Source organism: Apus apus, chromosome 5 (assembly GCF_020740795.1).
Source record: "Apus apus isolate bApuApu2 chromosome 5, bApuApu2.pri.cur, whole genome shotgun sequence".
NCBI classification, from domain to species: domain Eukaryota; kingdom Metazoa; phylum Chordata; class Aves; order Apodiformes; family Apodidae; genus Apus; species Apus apus.
This window is the reverse complement of record NC_067286.1, coordinates 17,095,231-17,121,531: the sequence shown is the minus strand read 5'-3', so window position 1 is coordinate 17,121,531 and position 26,301 is coordinate 17,095,231. Positions and strand designations below refer to the sequence as shown.

Genomic DNA, 26,301 nt, shown 5'->3' with positions numbered 1-26,301 from the left:
ACTAAGACCAAATTTTCACATTTTCATCTCTTTTGGAATGCTTGCTCTGCCACCTTCAAGAATGGCTGGAGTAAGCATGTCCAGGCAAGTCCTTTCTTTTCAGAGAATTAAACTAATTTGCTTAACATTAGAATTTTCCTGTTGCTTCCTCTGTGTAATTTCCGAATCATTAGCACTTTCTTTAGCAATGCATTATCACCTGACATAACAAAGTTGCCCTTCATCAGGATCCAAACAGCTTTGAACTATGTATTAGATGTGTTGCACAGGGCAGATACAAAGGAATGGGAAGAGACTCAAGTAATCAGTGGCACTTAAGATGAATATTCTGAAGATGCCAAACCAGCAAGAGTATCTTCAGAAATAATGAAACTGCCACCTTTCTCAAGTTTAAAATGCCTTCATTTCTTTGCCCTTCCTGCACTCCATGCAATAATTCTGTGTTGGTGAGTGTATCTGCACTGCAGTACCACTTGGCATAAACATAAAGGTTGTTTTGGAGAGACACAGGTAATTCAAGGGAGAATTTTTCTATCCTGGAGAAGTGATTGTCACTATGTGGAAAAGATTATGTGTTTCAAAGTTGGGAATATTTTGGCTATGGTCTCGTTGGCAAAGCTGAAGAGTTCACCGTTAGGACTTGGAAAGGCTCTAAGATACTGCAGGACCTGGGAATGTTCGAGGTATAGAATAATACATAATGAGGCAGGCCTCATATTATGAGACCCCCCCTCTAGGAAATTAGAACTAGAAGATGAAATTTGCTGTTCATTGCTGGCTGACTCTGGTCTCATTTAGTAGTGCAAATCCCATGAACTTTGAGTTAGAGAAACAGACCAATGCTAAGTACTTCTGAAAGTCCAACCAGACTGAACAATGTATTTGAAAAAATAATGAAGATATGGAAAACAATTGTGTTCAGCTCCAGAGAATATGCTATACCCTTCTTTAAGGGCATGGCCAGAGATGTCTGAGCCCTGCGTTCTGAAGGAGGTTAGGACAATGTGCGTCCTCATAGCCTGTTCTGAGATGCTTGAGAGCCTGTCTTTACAATGTTGTTTGTAAACCTCCCTTGCCAAGAAGATTTCTTGATCCTGATATTGATGTTGATAGGCTGCAAGATGTCATCAGCACCTCCAGCAATAAGGGACTGGTGTGTGATGTGAAGGATATGAGAAGAGCAGAGATAAAATAACTGAGAAACAAAATGTTCCTTCATTACTGTCTTTGATCTCTTAACTCCCAGCTGTGAGAGATCCTGAATGCTGATGGCAGCAATCAACTAATTTTCTGCTTGTTCTGATGCTTGTACAAAGCAGAGGAAGATGTTGTCTTCACTGAGGGGAATATAAGTCTTGCTATAGTGTCTTCTGTTTCAGGCTGAACCTGAGGAGAGACAGGGAGAGAGCACAAGCAGCCTCAAGACTGGGACCAAATACGCAGTTTTATTTCTTCCTCTTTTCTCTCTTTCTGCCTTTTGCTTTGTGCAACAATTTCTGCCTTATTAGCCATCCTTTTGCAGATTAAAACCCAGTGGAAAGCTCACAGCCAGTGTTGCTATCTTTGCTGCATCCCAGATGCCAAAGCAAGAAGAGGCAGGCACCATGGAAAAAGCTGATGCATCAGGGCTTAGCATCTTGAAACTTGAGTCATTTCTCAGCAGTGATGTGCAGCAGTTGAAGAGAGGGGACAGTTTTACAATTGCCATTTAACCATGTACCAATACTTTACTCCTGGGTCTGGGACTGAGACTGAGTCCACAGAGCTAATTTTGCTGTCTGAGTTACCAATGAGCTTAGAGTAACAGGTTTTGAGCCCACCTCCTGTTGGCTAGATTCAAATAGGTAGCCCAGAGATTAAGATATTGAGAGGTCACTGCTTATTTTCCATGCTGTTCAGTCCTGTCGTGCAAGATATGAAAAGACATGCTTGCGGTTGAAGACGGTCTGCATAAAAAAATTTAAATCCCACATACAGAAGGATGGGCAGGGGTGTCTCAAACTGAAGTGCTAGTTCACATCAATGTAGAGACTCACCAGTTATGGTCATGTCCTGATAAACAGGCTCGGAACAAGTGCATTCCTCAGACACAGTCTGTGCTCAGAGTGCTGATTTTATGGACAAAGCAGAATAATCTCAACATCATAAGAATACGTAGTTCTTTGGATCAGTGTCCCTAAGATGGGATGGACATGGAAGAGCTAATGCAGAGCTGGTGCATATCAGGCAGGAGCTGCAGTTCGTGCTGCAGAGTAATAGAAGCTACTGTTGTCTTGCTGTGGTAGAAGAGCTGGGCTGAAGGCTTGCTTGACCTCCCAGCGTATGCAGCCACTGGCTCCAAAGTTTGGCAGAGAGCTAGCTGTTGATTCCCCTGCTTGCAACTGCCAGGCCTCCCCTCAAGGCTCCCAGTTTATTGCAACGTGAAGTGCAAACATGAACTTTATGTGTCTGTGTTGCCTTTGCCTTTTCCATAGTTCCTGGATGAGGTTCATGCTGCTGTTTGTCTGGCGCCTGTCCCTCTGGGAGGTACAATTGTGCTTCAGCAATGCGTTTTGAAAAAGGAAACAAAGGGGAGAGCTGTGGGTTGCTTCAGTCTCTGCTTCCATCACTGCCAGCTGTGAGAGACTATTGGGATGGAGAATCCCTTCTAGATATCAACCATTTGTATCTTGCTGAGTTTATTAACTCGGTTGAAATAAGATTGTAATACACAAGTACATACAAATATTCAGCTAAATAGACAAGGGGCACCCAAAAGTGAAGCACAGGAGAATATAATAGAATAACAAAAATAACATTGTCTGTTTTCCATTCATTTTAATGTCATTAGGCTTGTTGTGGAACTGAGCAACATGGGGATGGAGACTTGCATTCAGCCTCTGATCTCCACAAAGCTCCAGCAATTCTGCCCTCTCCTGGAGCCATTGTTACGTGCCTTATTTCTTATGGAAGCAGAGATGGATGTTAAGGAAATATGTAGAGAAGGAGACAGCAGCAATCTTATTATTTCTGGAAGAGTATTAGGGAGAAAGTGTGAAGGACTTTTGAGTAAGACAGTGCTAAAGAGCTAAACAAGGCCAGTGTGACTGATGGAGAAAAAAAGGAAGAGGGGGAAAGAAGCTAGCTGAGACACAGAGGAAGTGGTGGAGAGTTTATCCTTTGAAACTTTTCCAAAACTGTGCTTTAAAATTTCTCTTTCGACCCCCTTAAGGATCCAGTCCATGGTACTGTCAGCATCCATTCACTCTCTCGGTCCCTTTCCTGGATGTTCTGGGGAACCCTTCTGCCTTATTGTATCCCCAGCCAATGCTCTCAGAGGGTCTACACTACATTTTTGGCACAATATTAATCTATGCTGTGGTGTATCACCTCCTTCGTGCTTGCCAATATTCCCTTAACAGGATTCAGCATCTTCCACCCACTCTTTGGCTCAAACATTCCAGTGTTGTGTTTGGGGCTGCCCGTATTACATCTATGTCTCAAATCATAAAAGGAGTTGAAGGAGTTGAACTGTCCATACCCCTCAGTTTTATAGCTTTGTTTCTCCCCATGTGTAGTGATTGTTTTTCTGTAGCTGAGCATTGCAGCCCACAAGGCACTGAGTGTTTTTGAAGATACCTTCTACCTTCAGTATGAGTAACTTCTACTGGGGACGAGTTATGAATTGCACTCCTTTCCTGTGCTTCTGCACAGGTCCTGTTGGCTTCCTGCTATTGTGTCTGTACATATCCCTGAAATGAGCCAGGCATTAAGTTTGCTGGTCCTTTGAGGGGGGGGAAAGGCTGCAGGTGAGTACTGCCTCCAGCACTGCTTGTGGAGGCTAGATTTGAATTTCTTAAGTTTGAGGTGAGCACTGCACATCTGGCACAGCAGGCAGGGCTGCTCACACAAGAGGGACTGAGCATGCTGCTTTGGAGCAGTATGTATTTGTGTCCACACAAGTTTGGCTGTGGCTGCTGTTTAGGGGTGGTGGGTTTCTCATAAATGCTGTGCTAGCTGCACATGGGTCAGGATTTTTTCTCCCCAGCAAAACCAAACCAAACCAAAAACCAAAAAACAGCTGTGTAAACATTCAGCTCCAGGTCAAAGAATGCAATGTGCATTAGCATTAAAAACCAGGATAAAGAGAACCAGGAGAGAAAAAGAAAGACAAGTCAAAGATCATGTTACTTCTGCAAAGTGGCTGTTGGTTTGTGTCCTGCATCCTTCACTACTCAGTGATGGCAGCCAGGATGTGGCACTCACAGAAGGTGACAGGCACAGGGACGCTCTTTGCCTTTCTGTGTAAGGGGCCAATTCTGCTGACTGCTGGCAGAGGCTTGCATGTCAGTCACTTGTTAGTTGTGTACTACCAGGCAGCAGATAATCTCAAGTGCTGAATGAATAAATCCACTCCTTGTCAGCTCCCATCAGTGTCTCTTGCATGAAGTCCTGATGCTTCTTAAAGAAGCATACGCTGCAGATAACCCTATGCTTCTTAAGGAAGCATGCACTGCAGATAAGTCTAAGTGCTGTCTTTACTCTGTAGCCTATGGCAGAGGGCTGAGGAACACTGCAGGCGTTAACTACCAAGTTAAACCATGAAGTTCCTGGGTAGAATTTTTCCATGGCTAGATAACCTGTAGGATGCAAACGCTATCACTTCAAGATCTTAGAATCAATATGCTTGGCCAGGCCAGGAGTCCTCTCCTATTGTGGGGATGCGTTGGCACCAGCAGAAAGGACTTCTGAGAGAATCCTCATGGTATCCATTCAGCTGACTTTCAGACTTTATGCCAAGGTTTAAAATTCAGTGGACTTTTTGAGTTGCAGTTTTGAAAGGACTATGGAAAAATGTTTGTTTCAATAAAGATGAGTAGAAGCTGACATTATGTTGCAATAATAGTTTGTGGAAAAATAAACTTCCCTACTAAAGCTTCATAGTATAGAAATTTGAACATGCAAATTTTAAGATCAAATATGCACCTTACTTGCTACTCACACATAGCTGTTTTTGTTTTCCTTTAGGAGGAAACAGCTTTGAGAAGCAAACAAAAATTGTGGTGGAATGAGCCAATAGTAGAGCTTTCAATAAAAATGAGGAATTGCTTGGCTTTCCAGTAATTTTGTCTGTTGTAAGCATTTTGTACAGCATTGTCTAGCTGCCTGATTCTGTGGAGATCTAAGTGTAGGTTCCCCCTCTTTTATCCACTTTTTATAGAACTTTCTTGCAATTACTAGTACTTAAAAAACCTGAATTCATGTTAAAAGCATTTAATTAGTCAAATAGTGCAATAGAAGATTTCTTCCAGATGCCACTTAATGATAATTAGAAAGACTGATTCAAAGCAACTGATTCAAAGCCCACTTAAGTCAATAGCTGTCTTTTTTGACTTAAATATATTTTTAATCTGGCTCAGTATATGCAGAAATGAGAAGTTAATGGCTACAACAGCAGCAGGAAATACTCTCCATAGATGGACAGCTTTGGTGGTTTTCTGCTTCTGTAATGGCCTGCTGAAGAAGTTCTGGATAAATATAATGAAAGGCCACATTAAGTGAAAAATCAACTGACTTAAGAACTGCAGAGCAAGATACTTTAGTGCTTAGTAATTTAAAAACAAATTTTTTTTTTGCTTCTACTGTATATATGCTCTGACTGAAATTAAGGATGCAACTGATGTAATGTGGTATTGCTTGGATTTGGTAATGGCTTAAGTTTGTTTGGAAGAGTGGTATCCCCACGGCAGCAATGACCCTACAGGACATACTGAGCCTACAGTCATGGCTGTATAAAGTCACTTGTTGTATAAAGCCATTTCTACTTTAAGGCTGTTCTTTGCTAATTTCAAGAGTAGTCTATTTATTCTGCGAATATGGGAAAGAGCAAACCAGGTGAACTAGGTTTTTAAAACCTCTAACTGGCACCTGCAAGGTTACAAGTTAGCAATGTGTTTCCATTTGCCTTGCAGAGCCTTTCACAGCTCTTTTTCCCCAGCTTCAAGGCTCCAGAGTGCTGGCAACCCAGGCTGTAATTGGGACCCTGATATGACCGGGCATTTAGGGGACAGGGAAAGCTTCACGATTTTCCTTTCTCTTTTAACTATCATGCAAATGTTTCTTCATGTTTCCTGTTTATCCCAGACTCTCAGCCTCCCTAGACAGGCTATTCTGAGCTTGGCCTGCTTTCTGATAGTTGTATCTGCATTAAAGCAAACACCCCTGCAGGGTTTCTTCATTCCTCTGTCCTTGCCAGCTCTGAGCTGGACAGCACTTCCTGGCTTGCAAGCACAGGGATGCAAAAAAAAAGGCACACCAAGGGCTGGCAAAGCTCTGGAGAAGAAGGTAAAGCTGCATGCTATTTCAGGCTTCCTTTATTTTGCCAGTGAGTTCACATACTTTCCTTTGATAATGACCAGGTGCCTGCTAGGTCCTCCTGAGCCACACATGAGTAAAATCACTATTGAGAACTAAAGTCTATGTCCAACCCATATTAATTATTGGCTTCTCTTTGGGATTATAAGTAATGAATAGGATCTGGGAGAATCACCCATCAGTAATGACTGTGGTAGTAGTCTTGAGAAGATGGTCCCTTGCATGTTTTTGTGAAATGTTTTTCTTTGGAAGGGAGAAGAAGCAGGACCCTGCTGTAAGATTTTTGAGAATGGTCTTTATCAGATTGCTGTTATTGATTGCTGGGAATCTCTGCTTCTTGGAGTAATACAACCATTAGCGTCTTGCTCCTCTGTATGGGGGCAAGGCCTGGATTATGAGAAGTACATTAATGACACTTTTCCTTCATAAAACTTTTTCATTGAAGGATTATAGAAAGTCTTACTGAGATGAATAGATTCATTTTGTCCTTGGGTTACAGTTAGAAGAGGCAGCAGATTTTGGAAAGCTGAGTGCCTCCTTGGCTGGAGTGGTGCAACACACCACTGAACTAAATGCTTTGTAGTGAAATACCACCAGGCTGAATTCTTTCTGCATACCTGGGATTGAAATCAAGACGTGTATTTCCCATCAAGATTTAACTCCCAGGAAGATTAAATTATGAACAAAACCTTCCACATTCACATACTTAAAATGATGAAAGCAAAGTAACTTGGGTTATTTATTTTTTGTGGGGTTTTTTATTTTTAAATTGGTTCCTAATGTAAATCTGTAGGGAGGAAGTAGGTACTTGCTCTCTGGTCTGATTTTCTTCTATTGAACATAGGCCATGCAGTGTCATAACTGAATCCCCTCCTCAAGTGCCAGTCATAAACCACTGCCTCTTCTTATGCTTTAGGACAGCAACCAAGCAGGACCCTGACTGGAAGCTGCCATCTATCGTGCACTTGGTCTGAATGCACATTGCCACCCCACTCATCAAGACGTTTTTCAGAAGTTAATCTCCAATGCAATTAGACAGCACACCTGCAGGGAATTTCATCTTTCACAGCAGGATATCCTTCAGGAGGGAGAACAGAGTTGGATGATCCCTGCCATAGCTAGTGTAATGGTCACATTCCCTATGATCTCCCCTATCCAAAGGGAACTTTTTTGGAGTTCCAGTGTCTGAGCAGCTGTAGTACATAGTGCTGATGGTGAACCTCAGTACTATTGGAAGAGTATTATGGGACTGGGTGCTGCTTCTTCTTTTTCCTCATTCTTGAATCAAATCCAGCTTTATTAATTACAGGGCTGAACAAGCCCCCTGCAAATATCAGTGCGTATCTGTAAGAGAAGACTCACAGGTCTTTCTGAATAGGAGACAAGAATGGAATAAACTAGCGCTGCCCCTCTTTTTTTGGTGAAATAGCTACAGAGATGAAATCTACCCAAGTTTCATTTCCTGCTTGTGTAAGCAGCTTTCATCTAAGTGCTGGTCATGAGCAAGTTACTGCTTCAGAGCTGCCAGCAGCAAGTACTGTGTGTCACTGCATTCACAGCAGTTCTGGCAGTGCTGAGCTGCGTACATACGTGTTTCTGTGCATACCCACCTTCTCTGAAGGAGCTATTTCCAGAGATCCCAACAAATGTCAAAGTGGATCTCTCAGATGACTTTTGACTCTGAGAGGAGTAAGTGTCTTTGAAAGACTGACATGTGTACACACACCCTTTCCTCCTTGCTGATAGGCAAGGAAGACGTGGTGATGTATACAAGAGTTACTTTTGCTGTTGTAATAGTGTTTTGTGGTGGTGTAGAGGAAGAGAGATCTGGTGTGATAACCAACATGCTGGGATATCCTCCTTCTCTGCATAGTGCTGGAAAATTACCACTTTCTAATTTCCTGCTGAGTATCTTATTGGCAATCAGTGAAAGTTGCCTGTGTTCATGTTTAGCAGAGAATAATCTCAGGAAATTAAAGGACATGAACAACTAAAGGTGTACTCGGACAAGTTCCTGATTACTCATCCGATTCCAGCAGGGGAGATGTTAAGAGATGTTTTTGTAGTTTGTTCATGTTTTGTTTGTTAGCATAGTGGCTCCAGGACAATCAATTATTTGAAAGACTGGAAAAAATTTACCTAGTTGTCTTTGTTTGCATCTTTAGATCCTTTTCCTGCCTTTGTGGATTCCTGGAATTTTGTCATGTCCTGTTGCGCAATGCTTAGACTGTGTCTTCTTGCAGAGTTTATTTCAGTTATCTACAGTCTCCACACTGCTACAATAACTCCCTTTGAGTTAGTCTAGGTCAAATCAGAGTGGTTACAGTGTGGCTTTGCGCAGCACAGAGCAATTTTGCTAGCAGCTGAGGAATTGCACTCATTTCATCTGATGAATAACCTTAGTAAATTAAAGTTAGAAGCACCGCAGCAGTCATGATAGGACTTTGGGTGAGAACAGGGCTGGCGCTAATTACAGGGACTTAGTCACAACGTGTTAACTCTGTGTTGAAGACATGATCTTAGAAGTAGCCATGCTTGAATAGAGTGGGAATTGAGAGAAAGCACAGTCTTATGTTTAAGGCTCTGAACACTGCATCTCCAGTAATGGGGTTTAATTTCTTGTTGTACCTTGTACTTCTTATGTCACTTCTTATATTTCTTTCCCTTTCACTGCCTCAGTTCTGCAGCTATAAAATCATGTTGCTGTCTGTCCTCTGCTCTTTGTCTCCCCTGCATACACTGCAAATTCTTCAGGATGGGGATTTTCTAAGATTAATTATGTACGCAATATGTAGTGAAGCGTGGCCACACCTTTGCCTGTTGCAGTTCAGGAGAGCCCTAAGTGACATCTTAGAATTTCTGTGCTTTTAAAATATGTCAATGGCTTTGGATTGTGAGGCAGGAACAGCCTTGAATCTTTGTATAACTCCTGCAGCTTTGGTAGATTTGGGACTTTTCTTTCAACCTTGAAATTTTGCTGGTTTTCTATCCTGCAGGACAGGGAGTGCTGAGGCTGAAAAAAATTGAATCTTTCTGAAATTATGAGTGTTAAATATGATACATTGTTATAAGTTGCTGTATCCTCTGCAAATAAAGAGGAGCAGAAAACGGATAAATAGGAAGAAAATGTGTAATGATAACTCGTATTCTAAGAACAAGCTTCTAATCTATTTCTTTTTTTTTCTTCCAGGTGGAGCGGGAAATAGCCATCCTGAAGTTGATAGAACATCCTCATGTTTTAAAGCTGCATGATGTTTACGAAAATAAAAAATATTTGTAGGTATTACTGGCTTTTGCCTGAGAAAGGGGAAGGAGAAAGGAAGGGAGGGAGAGGATAGTTTTGGAACTTGGTAATGTTTCTGAGAGAATGGAGAAGGGTGTATTTTCATCTTCAGCTGATGTCCATGTGATATATGATAGTTGGATGATGAAGGAGCACTTCTTATTTCCTTGGCTTTTCTCATCTTCTTCTCTGTACTTTGTTTATATGCTGGTTCTTCTCCTACTCAAAATGGAGAGGAGAGGAGAAAGCAATGTTTTCTATCAAACTGTAAGAGGGGAGGAACATTTGTACCTCTAAGGTCTGGAACTGTTTTGGATGAAGACTGTAACAGACTGTTAAAGTGGATAGTTTGTCTAGTAGTTTTCATTGAAACCCTTGACTCTCACTAATGGTATTTTGAATTTGCCCCATAAATAATGATTTTTTATTTTAAGGGTGATGAAATCTGAAAATTGCAGTAACAGGTAAGGAGCATAGCCTTTTTTTTTTTTTTTTTTCAGATCATTGCCACTGCCAGATGGGGATGTTGTCCCCAGATGGAGTTATTTAAGATTGACAGGGTACTAGATACCTTGAATCTTCTGTCGAACAGGCCACATTAATCTTGGCACAAGAGGAAAAAAATAAGATCTATGTTCTCCAAATGGAAAAGTGTAATCCAGTAGGGAAGTCAGTGTTATTTTCAGCTTTTTAACAGGTTATTGCAAGTAGAAAAGAGTGGTTAAAAAAAAAAATAAACTATTTTTAAAACCCACCATCTGTTAGTGACCTCTCCCTCATGTCACAGTACAAGAAGGGAAGGACTGTTTACCCAAAGAAAGTGTGTTGAATAGAGGTGACAATCCCTCATGGACTGTTCAGCCAGTCTTGTTGCTGGAGCAATGAATTCCTCTTCCAAGAAGTGAGACCTCTTCACCTAAGGGTTAGCTTAGTGGAGCAGGCAGTAATTTCTTTTGGATTCCCTGTCCTCTTCTGGGGCAGAGCCTGCCACCCACAGTGAAATGCGGTTACTAGAGTGAGCTTGTGCAGGCACTGGGTGGAGGCCAGCTCAGATGTTCTCTGAGCTGCATGCTGAGTGCTCTATCCTCAGTGGCATAAATGGTCACAGGTCCATTAAGCACAGTTTGCCCCAGCTGAGGACAGAGGCCCAGATCTAATGCAGCTTTCTCTGTATGCAGGAGAAAGGTAGCAGAGGGAAATGAGGCTTTACAGCCAGAAAGTTATCCTTTAATCCTGAAAAAAGAGGCACTGTTTGTAAGCGTACATTCCACTGGATTGTGCCTTAAAGGAGGGTAGGATGACGCCCCAGGCTTTCTTTTGGTGGAGAGGAAGGGTATATTCTTCTTTGTGATCCTTGTTTTTTTTTTAATGTTGTGTAATGTTAGGTATACACACACATGAACTCGTGCACACTTGCATAAACACAGCATACAGCTGATGTGGTAGAGGTAGGTGTAGTATACCTGGGTGGTGGAGATAATGTATGAATAAATGATGAAAGGCCATGATCATCAATTGGGGTGAGGGGATGTGTTATAGAGGTTCTGAAGCTTTCTTCTTGTTCTGAAGGCCTGTGAAGCCAGCAGATGAGATTATCTGGGCTGTCTGTCCTTCTTTACCCTGAAAGACCTGGGGGCTCTTTTGCTCCATGTGAAGAATATCAAGTGCTCAGAGCAGTGAGGATGCTCTCACACCAAGATTTTAAAAATAAATAAATAAATAAAAGATAATTACTGCATTCCTTGACAGGAAAATATTTTCCTGCTGAAAATCACCTTGAAAAGGGAAGCATCCAGTAACTTCAAGCTATATCTGGATATCCTGGCTTCTAAATAATATTTGGCTCCGAAGTGGACTCAGTTGGTGACTGTGTAGCTTTATAGCAATCACTGAGTCTTGCTTGTGATGTAGCTCCTCTGCCTGTAAGATTGAGCTGTCTGCATCTCCCTCTGCTGAAAGACACTGACTCGGTGAGAGAGCCAATGACTGTTAATTATGCTTCCTTTTTCATCAGTCACTATTTTAAAGAAAGGGCACAATGCAGAGCTTCTGCCAAACCTCTGTGTTCAAAATTAGAAACACCCATGGCCTTGGATAAATTGAAGAGGTGGAACAGTGCTTGTGCAGGGGCAAAGTGTTTTAAGTGTGAGATGGCTGAGTACACGTATGCATGTACTTTCCCAAATAATAAGACACAGTGACCTCTAGTTCTGACAAGCATCAAAAGAAGGATTGCTCTCTGGTTGTGATAGTACCTTTCCATCATGCCTGCCATCTCAGCAGTAACAGTAGTGGCATGGTTTCAGAGAAGCTTGTGAATTATGGGTGATATTTCAGATACCGGAGACTATTAACGATGCAGTGCTCGGGAGTATTTCCTCGATAAATGTTAATTTCACAAATCATGTTTGACTTTTGGTTTATGACTTAATTTTTTACAAGGGGCTTTGGTTGAGTAGGTTGCTAATGCAACCATGAATCAAATCCTTTTTCCACAGTTTATTTAACACTGAAAATTAGTTTTTAAAAAAATATCATAGAAATCTGTTAGCATATCTGTGTTAGCCTACCAGTCATTTTCTGTTTGTTTTGGTGGGTTTTTTTACCAAGATGGTTGGAGAGAATGAGATAGCTGTGGGCTTTAAGACATCCAGGTCTTTATCTAGCATTTTGAGTTCTCTTATTTAGTAAGAAGACTGTGTACTGCAGTTCTAGGTACATAGAGGAAGACACAGCTGCATTTTGGCTCTGTGTGTGTGTGCAGGTATACCATCAGATATACATTATGTTGGCTAAACTAGCAACATTACTGACAGTTGAACTATTTTGTATTTGTTGTATGATCACACTGGTGGCCTTTAAGCAAGATTGAGAGTCCACAGTGATAGGTAATTTAGAAATAGCTGTAGACAATCTATGCCTCTCTCCCATTATATAATGTTAATAGACAAAAGAGCCAGAAAGGGAGGGATCATCCTCCCATTTGAAACATCAAGAATGAGTAAAAGTAGCCTGGTATGAGGTAAGCACAAAGTTGTTTAAGAACTTAGATTTCTGATTCATAATGGGGAATGATCAATAAGCTGCCAAAATTTGTGTGTGCACTAGACATTTTCACTAGCCAAGTTCAGACAGTCATGAGTTTTATTGAAATGTAAATAAACAAAGGGCGTGAGTGAGGCAATAACAAAGCTGATAACAAAGTTCTGTCATGCATATTGGGGGGGAAGTGCTGCTTTGGTCGTATGGTTTCTGCATTGCAAATGAACTTTGTGAACCTGGATGATGGTGATATGTATAGAAGAGAACTTTCCTGAGTTGGCCCTAGACAGTTTGTGTAGCAACTGGAGAGGAAGATAGAGTTCATACACTGTTAGCAGCACTGCCACTGTGAATTAGCAGGAGGTTCTCATTAGCAGACTTGTTGAAAATTAAATATGAAGAGACATGCAAAGCCCACTCCTTCTGGGAAGTGGTTGGCTTGGATTTTTTCTAGGAAGCAATCTTATGCTTTGTTCTTAAATCTCTGGTACATACATTTACTGCACTTTATGCAGTAAATTCAGCTTTCCTTTTGATCTTAGAAAAGCAATTGTTCCACTGTTGGAGGAGCTGTTAGCATGGAAACCTAAATGCTATCACATAGCTCACAGGAGATGAACTTTCCCTTTCTAATCGGGATAAAGCTGACTGATACAGTTTTGTGGGAGACCACTCCCTGACCTTTTCTTTCAGATGTTTATACTAGTATTTCTTACTATATTTTCCATCAGCACCTGTATGTATATGTAGATTTCTATTTATAGGTGCATACATATATTTGAATATGTATGTAGATGAATTTTTAAATCTTCACACTTAAGATTTTGTATTTTCCAATTTGGTGGGAGCAGTTATTTTAAATCTCTGTGTTGTCCAACTTGATCAGCATTTTAAACACGAATCTGTTTTGAGAGAAGAAGTGGACATGAGAATATTGTTCTTTGAAATACGTTCATCAGCTCTTTTTCCAAGAAAAAGTCATTGCTTTCTCATCATTCAGCAGCACGGTGCTATCACTGGGCAAGTGACCAAGCCTCCTTTTATTGTACATATCACACTGCTTCCTGATTTCAGAGGTGAAGGTGCTTCCCAATGAGCCAGATAACAAAATTAAAAGGTCTCCTCACGTTTCTGACTTGTACAAGATCAGCTGACAGCAGGAGTGAAAACTTACATCTTGGGTGGTGTCTGCAGAGGCATTCATGCTGCCAGTCTTCTCCTGCAGAATTTTCCTTTACTTCTGGTTATCTTTGTTGAAAACTAATTGTGAGATGCAAGAGGATAGAAGAAAGATAAAAAGTGTTCTGTGTGTTCTTCTGTTATTGGTAGCCCAGGACTTTGATATTCAGTCCATCTGCAAGGAAACCTGTATAAAGGCAGAAGGAGGATTCAGAAAGTTGGAGTGGCTCTAAGAGCTCAGTATCAGCCCATTTTGTGGTAGATGCTTCTTGGTAGTCTGGTTGTGGGGTGTCAAATGCTGCAGATAATAGAATAGGACTGAAAGACAGAGTTACATTCTACTTGAGCATTGATTTGAATTAAGAGAAATATTCATAGTGAGCGACTTAGACTTCTTTTCCTCTGCTGTTGACTTATTTTAGTACTGTCATGAATTACAAGCACATGTAGCCAAAGAAAAGCGTGTCAACTGTAGGAATGGAACCAGCCCACAGCAGGTTTTGAGTCAAGGGTGGGCCTGGAGATGCAGATCTAGCGAGAGACCAGGGGAAGGGGATGGGGTGCTGCGCTAAGGACAGGTACCACTGCTTGCAGGAGGAATGCCAGCCTGGCACAAAGCAGGGCTTGCAGAGAGGTGGTGGTGGTGGTGATGATTAATGCTACATCATGTGCAACATGATCCTAATAAGTTCTACCCAAAAGCCTGACTGTATCTTCTGCCCTCTGCTTAACACATGCGTTTGCATACTGTCCAGGTCACGATGCTGGGCTTGGCAGAAAGCAGGCCTGTAGTGAAGCAATTCTGTGATGTGAGCAAAGGTCAAGGGGAGCTGTAGCCCCAGAGCCACAGTATTTTTACATGCCTAATTTATCTTCCAGGCTTTGGTAGGCAATGCTGCGTGTGTCTGGGTCCTGGTTTTTAAAGGAAAAGCCACTTAGCTCTGAAGAATAAACCCTGAATGTATAGAGTCACTAGCAGAATTGGCAGCAGTGATCTGATGGATGTTGTCTCAGCTCTATCTGTCTTATCCTGAGGATCCCTCTGGCTGGATCCATCCCATATCATGTGCCCAAATAGAAGGCTGCTGCACTGCCTTGGCATTCATGGCTACACACCATGAAGGCACTGCTCAAAACACCTTTCATCCTGAGTACATCAAAAGTACAGAGCACAACAGCATAATCTCCAGCTAACTCTCTGTCATGAGCTGATGCCAGGGGGGCTCGTGACACCCTCTTTTCCACAGAAGCTGCAACGTGTTCATGTCTAAACATAATGAGCAATCAAATGCAATCTCCATTCAAACAAGCAGATGAGTTAAAATTGTCTTTTGGAAAAAAACTAACCAAATAACTAACGCATGCACATTTTCTTGTAGGTGAGAGGAAAAAAAAAAAGTTCCTTATCTGGTGCCAAATTAGAGTTTAAAAATTCATGACAGCCATTAGAATTTATATAACTTCTGAATAATTTGTAGGCTGCACCAATAACAAGGGGCTTAATATCTGATAGAGGTTATTTAATCAATAGAAAACAATGCAACGAAAAAGCCGTCAAAGAATTGAAACGTCAGTCTTGGCTGGGCAGCTTTTAATCTCTTTTCTGCTACATGTGTGTTTGTTCACTTTTAGGGATGGAAGCACATTTTGCAAGTAGGGTAGTAGCATTGAAGAGGAATCACCAGGAGTTGTGTTGTTTTTTTTTCATCAGTCTGCTGTTCCAGAGAGATCACTTTTTGCTTCTTCAAAGCTTTGAAATGTAATAAGTTTACTAGCTCTTAGCTGAGTTGGTCAAAGGGAGTAGTTTGTTCCTTGTGAATAATCTGCTGGGGATTTTGGACTACTGTGAGACAGTTCAGAGTTCATCAAGATTGGTGCAGCCGTTTCCATTTGTGTTGGATTCCGTGGCCAAACTTGAAGAGATGCTTAATAATGGGTGGGTACCAATAAACACGGAGACAGAAAATAATAGAAGACCTACTGGTCCTTATAAGGGAGATTCCGACTTGACTTGTGTCCCTGGCCTCAATAATTGCTTAGACATCTGGGTCAGCTCCAAAGTATCCTGACCAGTACCATATTCCCCAGTTTTAGAGTTATTCTCATTTTTTTCATGCAATAATTAACTATAAAATGATAAAACAGAGCAGCTGAGTTTCTCAGCAGGTGCGGTAGCTTCATGAAATGTCTTACCCATAGGCATCCCAAAGCATTCAACTCTTGAACATAGGGGAAACAAGAAGAAATTCTCTCAATTTTTTCTTGTCTTTGTGTGTATCTCTTTCTGTATGATTGCATCTGGGTTTTGCATCTTGCTTGGAGTGCACGCCTTTAGTTGTACATCTTAAAGGTTGCCCAGTGCTACATGAATATCCAATCTAATTTCTCAACATAGTAAAAGTCCTAGAACTTCACCCACTGGTGTGTGATGGTACCCAGTGTTACATTCAAGCTTATGTTGAAAGCCAACCTACTTGTTTAGGTTTAAGTAAGATTGTGCATCATATGTGTAAATATCATAGCATTTAACAAAAAACAGAATATAAACTGGTTCCCTAATAGACAGATAATCACATGCCCTGATGAACAAACCTTCTATTGCCTGACCAAAACAAGGTGTGTTAATTGACTACCATTCCTAGAGCATCAGGGAGTATTCCACTTTTTTTGGTATTTATAATACTTACCTAAAATACTTCAGGTTTCAATATGAGCTTTTATCTGAAGACCTCTATCTATTTAACACTTCTGTAATAATAAATACATGTGTATTGTCCCACAGGACCTAATTTGTGTAGCTGTGAATATCTCATAAATTGTCTTAATCTATAAGGCTGAGAAAACAGGAGCTGCATACTCACACTGGCATGTATAGTGATGGGGCACCGTGGGCAATCCCATCTAGCAAGAATTTTAGTATTTCTTTCACACCATCCTTGCAAATAGCTTAAAGACAGCTTTTCATTCTTTACAGATCATAACTTATGTGTGTGTGTGTGCTTGATAGGGCACAGTCCTGGTGTTCTCTTTGCCAGTTAGTCTTCCTATAACAGCATTTTTCTAGGCATTGCTCAGAGCCAGAATAGTTTTTTTTGTCACAGTCCTGCTTTGAAGGTAGCATGTAGCTGCCTTGCCTCAGTAAGAGCTCTGTGAGTTACTCCTCAGAGCTCCTTAGGGCTTGGTCGAAAGCACCCTTTAATAAGGTATAGCATAGTCCACCAGATGGGAAAGATTCATCAGCAAAACTTACCTTCATTGCTGTTTTAAGTGATATTTTCATAGTATTGTAGTGCAAAGACAATCTGGTCATGCAGAAGACTTTACTGTGCTGGCAGTGAACAGGAATGTGACAAAACCAGAACCTATAGCCTGTGATGGGGAAATCCAAACTGTTGTCAAGCATCACATCAAAGAACAGTCTGAAAGGAAGGACCTGAAGAAAATGTTGATGCAGCTCTGGCATTAACTGTGTTGCTCTTCCAAGTGTAGGTAGAGTGTTTGAGAGTACAGAGTTGTTTTCCTGGATATTAAGTGGATGGTGCAGTCTGGCTTTGGAGGCTGGTCAGACAGGAGTCAACATCAAAAGCCAAGAAAGGGATCCTAGATTGGTTATAGAAGGGGTTATCTGGTATCTAGAAGTGAAGGCAGTTAGTTGGTGTTAGATATAGTATAGAAAAACGAGACAATGGGAGCACAGAAGGAGTGGTCAAAGTGGAAAGCTAAGGAAATGATATTGCAGTGGTGATCTGACATCTCCTTTGAATCGCCAGCAGTGGGGCAAGAATGTATTTATCAAAGTGAAAGAGATGATTAATTAATTAATTTAGATACAAGACTTCTAGCTAAAATTAAACAAGAAATTTTAGCTGTGTGGGTGAATAGGAAAACCATTATCTTAGAAATATAATAAAGAAAACATCTAGAAGATACCAGTACAACCAAATTGTAGGGATCTGAGGAAAGCCTGAGTCAAAGGTAACACCCACACTACAAGCCTGAATCAAATAAATGGTGTTGTCTCTAGTGGTAAAGGAAGAGGTGGAATATGGTGGTGAGGCTAGGAGTTCTGTTTTACCCTTGCTGGATTTGAGTTGATGGTAGGACAACCAAAGACATTAGAGATTAAAACTAACATCTTAATTTATTCAGGAGAAAAGGAAGATTTTTTAGCCAAGTGCCTAATTTTTGCCTTTTTTGTGTGTGTTTTGGGGCAAAATCACAGCTTTTTTTTTCTTTTCTTTCTTTACTTTTTGTAGTTGTATCATAAATCTTCGCAGCCCTGTCAGATAGTTAATGTAGTTCGATACAACTAAAAATATGGTGATTCTTGACAAAATGTGTTGATCATTGGATGTTTATCAGTTGTTCCTGGGGGAAAACAGACCATCCTCTGTCTGTCCTACAGACATGGAGGATTTCTAAAAGACTAAAATGACTTGAAGGACAGCGTGTCAAGTGCAGGAATTATGTAAATCTGGGCTGTCACATCTTGCGATCCTCAGGCAAGTTGGGGTAATGATGAGACGAGGCACAGTGCTTTTTTGCTAGATTTCCAGTCTAAGCTATAGCACAAGCCATGGGGAGGCTGCTGTGAATTAGAGAGCTCTGGAGTCTGTGCTGGTTCCTGCTATAGTCAGAATCTTGAGGGAACAAAGGTGGTTGAAGTCCAGATTTATCCACATTCGTCTTGGTTACTCCATCTCTTTCACATGCAGAAACCATCCCTCCTTTGCTATATCGTTTATTTTATTATTATTATTTCTTTACTGTTTTGCTTCCTGGAAGAGTAAATTAATAAGAAAGAAAGAAATGAGCTTAGGACTATCTTGCTTTTATAAGCTGCATGCACACATTTGATACAATATCTAGTGGATCATTTGAGGGTAGGATCTTAGAACTTTTACAGGGGAGGTGGTGGTGATGATGGTGGGATGCAGATGGAAAAATACCACATGGAATAGATAGAATGTTGCTGCACACAATCTCTCTGCTCCTCTCAAACAGAGGAAATTATTCTTGTATTAAGCATTTGGCTTCTTTGCCTGTAAAGATAAAAGTCTTGTCTCCTTCAAGCTTTAAACTTAAACAGAGATTTTTTTATTTGTGTCTTGACTTTTAGCAGAGACATGACATATCATGCAAGGCGTGGACCTTGGTGTCTTTTTGAAAGCAAGCTGTGACCTTAAAATACTTCTACAGCCTCTTAAAAAATACATCTAGTGAGAAAAAGACATAATCAAGTATTTATTTTTAACACCACATTCACTTGGCTTCATATTAGAGTGGCAGAAGCTGTTGTTTTCTTGCTTTTCTGGCAAGCAGAGAGGAAATTGGTGGTGCGGACAGCATGGAGTAGAAGGCATAAGGGACCATAGGTGCTAATCCCAGATCTTATACTGGGTGACTGTAACCCTGGGCAAGTCACTTTGCTTTGCAGTTCCCTGTCAGTAATGAACAGGGGTTTAATACTTGTGATGCTTCCCTCATGTGAAATAGGATTAGAAGAGTTGGTGTGTGTCCCAAGCATCCAAGATGTAAGAGCTGAGTGTTCTTACAGAGTCTTTTTCCTTATATAGCTCCTCTCTGTATTATCACAGCAGATACTGCACATGCTGCCAGCCAGAGGCTGTCTTTCCTTTCCTTGAACCTCCCTGCAATGGCTTTTACAGAGCAGGGTTTTCCATGTTTCTACAGTAGGAAGACTGATGCTGTAAGTCTTAGACAGGATTTTTTTTAAAAAAAAAAAGCTTAATTCACCAATAAGTTACTTTTTATCTCCAAATGTAATAGGAGACTAGTTCTGGCTACTGTTCTGGGATTGTTAGAATTCACTCCCTTGCTTAGAATAAATGGGAAAAGTAGTACCATAGTGAGATGAGGACTTGTAATACCTGGGAAAGATAAAAGGGAAGGAGAAACTCAGGCAAACACTTTATGTTTTTCTGTCCTGAAGACTGTTTTTTACCTTCTCGATCCTCCAGGAGTTGGCATTTGCATACTTGCAATCCTATAGCACTTTGCTAAGCTAAAGGATTTTAAATGCTGATGTGTACTTAGGAAATCTGGATTCACTTCTGTGCCACAGATTCAGGAAAGATGTAGGAACTGAATGCCTTATTTTCCAGCCTCTGGGATACTGCTCTTTTTTTGCTTTTTTCTGTTTAGCATTAAGGGTGTGTATTCTTTTATGGAGGCACTCAGACACATGCAGAGACACAGATAGATTCATAAATATACAGATACATCTAGCATTTGCTGGGGATTGTGTAAGGTATACAGTGGTATGTAAAACTGGTGCAACACCTGGAAATTTTTAACCCCTCTTGTTGGCCTGTTTGGAAATACCATACACTACTACTGTGCCTTGTAAAAACATGCACCAGCAAAACATTGGCTTGCAGAGTTGGGGGCAGGAGCTGAATTATGCCCTTGTTTAATAAAAAATCTCTTGTTGGGGGCTATCCTAAAAAATCCAACATCATACTGGAGGGAACAGGTTGGCAGGTGACCAGCTGCAAATCCAAACTCAGAAATCCTAGGTGAAGTGTGACATAATCATGTAGTATTTGTGGGATGATCCCCGCAGCATTTGTTTGTTGCATTTGATCACTGGGGAGTGTGTTTGCCATCCTTCTCACTCCTGTCACGTAGGGGGTTTTGTCAAATCAGAATATGTTGTCACTCTGCAACTCTGTGTCCCCTGACTTGTCATAGGCACAAATATTTTTCTAATGTTCTCCCCTGTTCATTTCAATTATTATATCTGGTGCTTCTAGGTGGCAAACAGAAATGAATACCGTTGTAAATGCTCCTTGTCTTTCAATTTGTTTCATTTTTCATGCAAGGTGTCAGTGCATTTTTGTTGAGCATTTTTAATAAGATGAAGTTGATGAAAATAAATTGCTTTGCAGTTCCTGCTGTGGGTGACAGAAATGCTGGGTCTGTCATTTTCCAAAACTCTGCATTTGAAACCAGTGTGAAGGGTGTTCTGTATGCCTGTAACTGCAATCATCTTTGTAAAATACCTCCCAGGAAAAGAAAGCAGCTATCAATTTGAATTTTGGGGGCAAGATACACTGCTGTATCCAGCTTCTGCTGGGCACAGTTGAGAGAGGGAGCTGTCAAGAAGAATTTTATGATTGATTCTGTGCCAGGCTTGGGTCTGCCATATGGGATAGTTAGCCAGATCCATCTCTAGAGTGACAGGGAGAATGAATTATACTGAAAATCCTCTTATCAACATATCTGTTAGCCAAGGCTTGGAAAGTGAAGATTGGGACTTGAAAATGTGGACACCTCAGTGCCCATAGCTACTGCACATCAGCTTTCTTCTGAGTGATTCAATGTCTTGTTCAAAAAATGTAATGCAGATACAGTGGTCTCCATATTACCAAGGTATCCTCATTAGACAGTCTGGTAATGACTCATCTCTTCTTGGAGAGAAGATAACCCACATACTCCAAATGTGATTTTCAAGTCCAGAGTTTTCTCTTTTTCACTCATTTTGATGGGGGGGGGGGGAAAGTCAATACCATATTTCTTGTAACTGTTTCTATTTTGTAAAAGTTGCAGAAAATGCCATTTTAATTCCCTAAACTTTAGAACTTCATTTTGTTGTCCACTCTTTTTGTCCTTTTGTACTACTTACTTAACTGGCAAAACAATATTAATGTGTGTCTCTTACTGCATTCTCTGCTGCATTTCTGTAAGGCTGGGAGACACTTTCTCCTTGTGCTGCCTGGGAGCTGGCACATGGAAGTCGCACAGGAGCTGATGGTGGACAAGGAGCTTAGGTCCTCTTTGGAACTTCAAGGCTAAAGCTTTGGTGGGAATCATACCAAACACAGAGTTGGGAGGAGGGTACAGAGAGTACACACCAAATTTGGAAAAATACCTAAGTCTTGTTTGCACATTTTCTGGTGATGTCTCTCAAACAAACTGCACAAAGTTTGAATGTCCTGTTCAGCCTTGCATTGTTGCTTTACAGAAACCACCTTTCATATCAAATCCCTTGCCATTTACCTCTGAGACTCACTTCAAAGGAGTTAGGCAGTAAGGGAGGAGTACAGGTTCTGCCTCTCTTTTAAGGTTTAAACCACCTAACAGAACCAAAGAACAGAAGGGGTTTTTCAGTAAAAAAAAAAATAAAATAATTTGTTCTTAATGCTTGTCATTTCAGATTTTGAGTAAATAATCTCACTGTATAATTTCCTCATTCTGTATAAGAATAGTATATGTTGGGTGAACAAGGAAGGAGACAGTAGAGCCCAGAATCAGAGCTAGAAAAAGGCTGTGGTGGTTTCAAGCAATCCTCTTGCCAGCAGAAGTCTGTGGCTTAGTTCATATTATATCTGGTTTTTTTAAACAGTTCAGTTGATCATCTTCCAGCCACTTCCTGGGGAAAATATTTCATTCTCACTGTTAGGCAGAATTTCCAGAAATTTATACTTAGTTTTCTTCTGCTTGGCTACCTTTCATTATCCACGTTTACAACAACAAGATGGTCCACCCATGGCAAGTCTTTTCCTTCAAGAAGGTTTCACAGAATAGTCATGGTTGGAAAGAGATGTGACTCTGAGATCACCGAGTTCAACCATCATCACAAAAAAAAAAACCCAAAACACCACACAACACACCCCTAATGAGAGCACCACCCAAAAAACCAACACACACAAGACCCCAAATAAACACAAACACCACACACTCCACCAAATAACACCCATAAAAAAAACCCTTACAACCTTGGCCACTAGAGCATGCCCTGAAGTTCTACGTCTACACATTTCCTGAATACCTCCAAGATTGGTGACTCCACCACCTCCCTGGGCAGGCTGTTCCAGTGCCTGATCACTCTTTCAGTAAATAAATCCTTCCCAGTATCCAATCAACCTCCCCTGCTGCAACTTCAGGCCATTTCCTCTGGTCCTGTCATTATTCACTTGGGAGAAAAGGCCAATGCCCACCTTACTACAACCTCCTTTTAGGTAGTTGTAGAGGGCAATGAATTCTCCCCTCAGCCTCCTCTTCTCCAAAGTAAACCTTCCTAGTTCCCTCAGCCACTCCTCCTATGACTTGTTCTCTAGACCCTTCACCAACTTGCTGGCTCTTCTCTGGACACACTCCAGCCCCTCAGTGTTCTTCCTGTAGTGAGGGGCCCAGAACTGAGCTCAATACTCAAGGTGCAGTCTCACCAGTGCCAAGTACAGGGGCACGATCACCTGTCTACTCCTGCTGGCCACACTCTTCCTGATGCAGGCCAGGATGCTGTTGGCCTTCTTGGCCACCTGGGCACACTGCTGGCTCATGTTAAGCTGTCCGTCCACCAGCAACCCCAGCTCCTTTTCTCCTGGGCAGCTCTCCAGCCACTCCTCCCCAAGCCTGTAGTGTTGCCTGGGGTTGTTGTGACCAAAATGCAGGATCCAGCACTTGGCCTTATCGAACCTCATACAATTGGCCTTGGCCACTCTCCTCTCTCTGACTCTCACTCTCTTCTCTATGACTGCCAGGAGTGCTATGTGAGGTCTGGGGTTTCCTCTTTTGCACCTACCTCCCTGTTGTCCTGCATTTATTCACTCAGTGTAACATTTTTCACATGTAAGTTGCAAGAGGGAGCAGCTACTCCAACAAATCACTGGTGTTCAGCAGCAGAAGTTGAAGCCCTAATGTAAGCTGCACATGTACTATTTTTTTTCATAATGTAAATATTCACCCTTATTTATTTATTTATTTATTAAATTTCCCTCTAGTTTGTTGACATTTGTCTGGTCCTCAGGTGTCCAAGATGGAACAGTATGTGAGTGCAGCTTTGCCATAGCTGTTTTTTAAAGGAACTGTCAGCTTGGTTGAGGGACCTGAAGCTTGGGAGTATGGAGTCTTACTCCACAGTAGCTCTAAGAGCTGCTGTGAAAGCTTATACTTGATTATTCTCTTCTTCGCCTTCTGGTCTTCTGGGTAATTTTTGGCTTCCAGGTCATCTCTTACTACTATATTGGACAATGAATCCAACAGCAGCTTGTCTGAAGTTTGTAGAACCCCTGTTAAAAATATTAATCACTCCTGATTTTAAAATTCTGATTGACTTCCACTGTTCTATTCAGAAATGTTGTCCTCAGTCACATGTAAATAGAGGTGTTTGTATATAACTTTGGGTGTGTGATGGGATTAGTATGACCATGTGCTTACAGAATCCTGCCTTTATTATTTTCTAGGTATTTGGTGCTAGAACACGTGTCAGGTGGGGAGCTCTTCGACTATCTTGTAAAAAAGGGAAGACTGACTCCAAAAGAAGCCAGGAAGTTCTTCAGACAAATCATCTCTGCTTTAGACTTCTGCCATAGTCATTCAATATGGTGAGTACAGCCACCTCCAATGGGAGTTACCTGTTACATGAAAGCACAGAATAAAGGGATCCAATTTCTTAATACTTTTACTTACTATTAAGTAATTGATGTTGTAAAGCTCTAAAGGCATTGTGTAAAGTGCTGATGGATTTTTTCATTCTTGGCTATCTGAGAGACAGTGTGCCAGTCACAGATAGACTTTTCATGGGGGAGGTTACCTGTCTTTTGTAACTGGAGGAGTGTTATTATAGGATCATAGAATGGCTTGAGTTGGAAGGGACCATAAAGATTATCTAGTTCCAAACTGCCTGCATGGGTAGGGACACCTCGCCCTAGTTCAGGTTGCTCAGAGCCCCGTCCAACTGGCCTTGAACACTTCCAGGGATGGGGCATCCACAGCTTCCCTGGGCAACCTGTTCAGTGTCTCACCACCCTCATGCTAAAGTATTTCTTCCTAATGTCCAACCTAAATCTATTCTCTTCCAGTTTAAACCCATTAACCTTCATCCTATCACTACACACCCTGGTAAAAAGCCCTTCTCCAGCTTTTCTGTAGCCTCTTCAGGTACTGGAAGGCTGCTATAAGGTCTCCCCAGAGCCTTCTTTTCTCCAGGCTGAATACTCAGCTGAACCCAACTCCCTCAGCCTGTTTTCACAGGAGAGGTGCTCCAACCCTCAGATCATTTTCATGGCCTTCCTCTGGACTCGCTCCAAGAGCTCAATGTCCTTTTTTTGTTGGGAGCTCTAGAACTGGACACAGTACTCCAGGTGGGGTCTCACAAGAGCAGAATAGAGGGGAAGAGTCACCTCCCTGGCCCTGCTGGCCACACTTCTTTTGATGTAACCCAGGACACTGTTGGCTTTCTGGGCTGCAAGCACACATTTCTGGCTTCTGTTGAGCTTTTCATTGACCAGTTCCCCCAGGTCCTGCTCCTCAAGGCTGTTCTCAGTCCGTTCTTCTCACAACCTGTATTTGTGCTTGGGATTGCCCCAACCCAGGCGCAGGACCTTGCACTTAGCCCTGTTGAACTTTGTAAGTTTGTCATGAGCCCACCTATCGAGCCTGTCAAGGTCCGTCTGGATGGCATCCTTTCTCTCCAGTGCGTCAGCCACACCACACAGCTTGGTGTCATCAGCAAACTTGCTGAGGGTGCACTCAATGCTACTGTTCATGTCTCTGACAAAGATGTTAAACAGCACTGGTGTCATGGTTTGGGCCCAACACAACAACAAAAGGAACAGCCACATGACCGCTCACTCAACCACCCCCCCCCACACACACACACTCTGGGATGAGGAGGACAAAGTTCCTGGATTGAGACAAAGGACAAGGAGGGTCCTTCACCGATTAGGGTCCCGGGCAAAACAGTCTCAACTTGGGGAAAAAATGATAATTTAATTTCACACTAATCAAACACACACAGGACACAGACAACACAAAGAGCACAGCTTACATACGTTACCCCACCCCTCCCTTCTTCCCGGGCCCAAATCACTTTGTTCCCGGTTTCTCTCCCTCCTTCCCTCCAGCAGCACAGGGGAACTGGGGATGGGGTTTAGAGTCAGTTCACAGGCTGGTGGTTCCTGCTGCTCCTTCCTCCTCAGGAAGAAGGATTCCTTACAGTCCTGCCCTGCTTCCCCACGGGATCCCTCCCATGGCAGAGAGTCCTCCACGAACCTCTCCTTCATGAGTCCTTCCCATGAGGTCTGGAGCTGCTCCAGCCTGGGCTTCCCACAGAGTCATGGACTGTTTCAGGAACAAACTTCCCTGGCACCGGGGTCTTCCATGGCTGCATAATCTGAGTCCACTGGCAGCAAATCCTCTGGCCACAAAATCCAAGTCCACTGGCCAAGTTCACCCTTCCTGGTGCCTTCAGGGAACATTCCACCACGTTCCTCCATGAGTGCAGGGGGACAGCTGCCATCTCACCATGGGTTGCAGGGAAACTTCTGCTTGGGCACCTTCTTCCCCTTCTTCCTCACCAACCACCAGCACTGCTCTCCCTCTCTGGCACAGCTCTTCTTCCCCCAAGTGCCTCTCTGCTCAGGTGTTATAGCTGTTCTTTTGTATGTTAATCACAGAGGCGCATCTATTGTCATTCT

General features: G+C 41.9%; 1 protein-coding gene across 11 annotated transcripts in view; it reads left to right on the top strand.

Annotated features, from left to right (window-relative positions):
* BRSK2 (BR serine/threonine kinase 2) overlaps positions 1-26,301 on the top strand; it is a 323,594-nt gene that overhangs the window by 200,194 nt on the left and 97,099 nt on the right. For all 11 annotated transcript variants that reach the window (XM_051622561.1, XM_051622560.1, XM_051622559.1 and 8 more), the window contains exons 3-4: positions 9,545-9,630; positions 24,067-24,207. In XM_051622561.1, the coding sequence (XP_051478521.1) occupies positions 9,545-9,630; positions 24,067-24,207 (227 nt within the window). The remainder of the gene's footprint in view (positions 1-9,544; positions 9,631-24,066; positions 24,208-26,301) is intronic.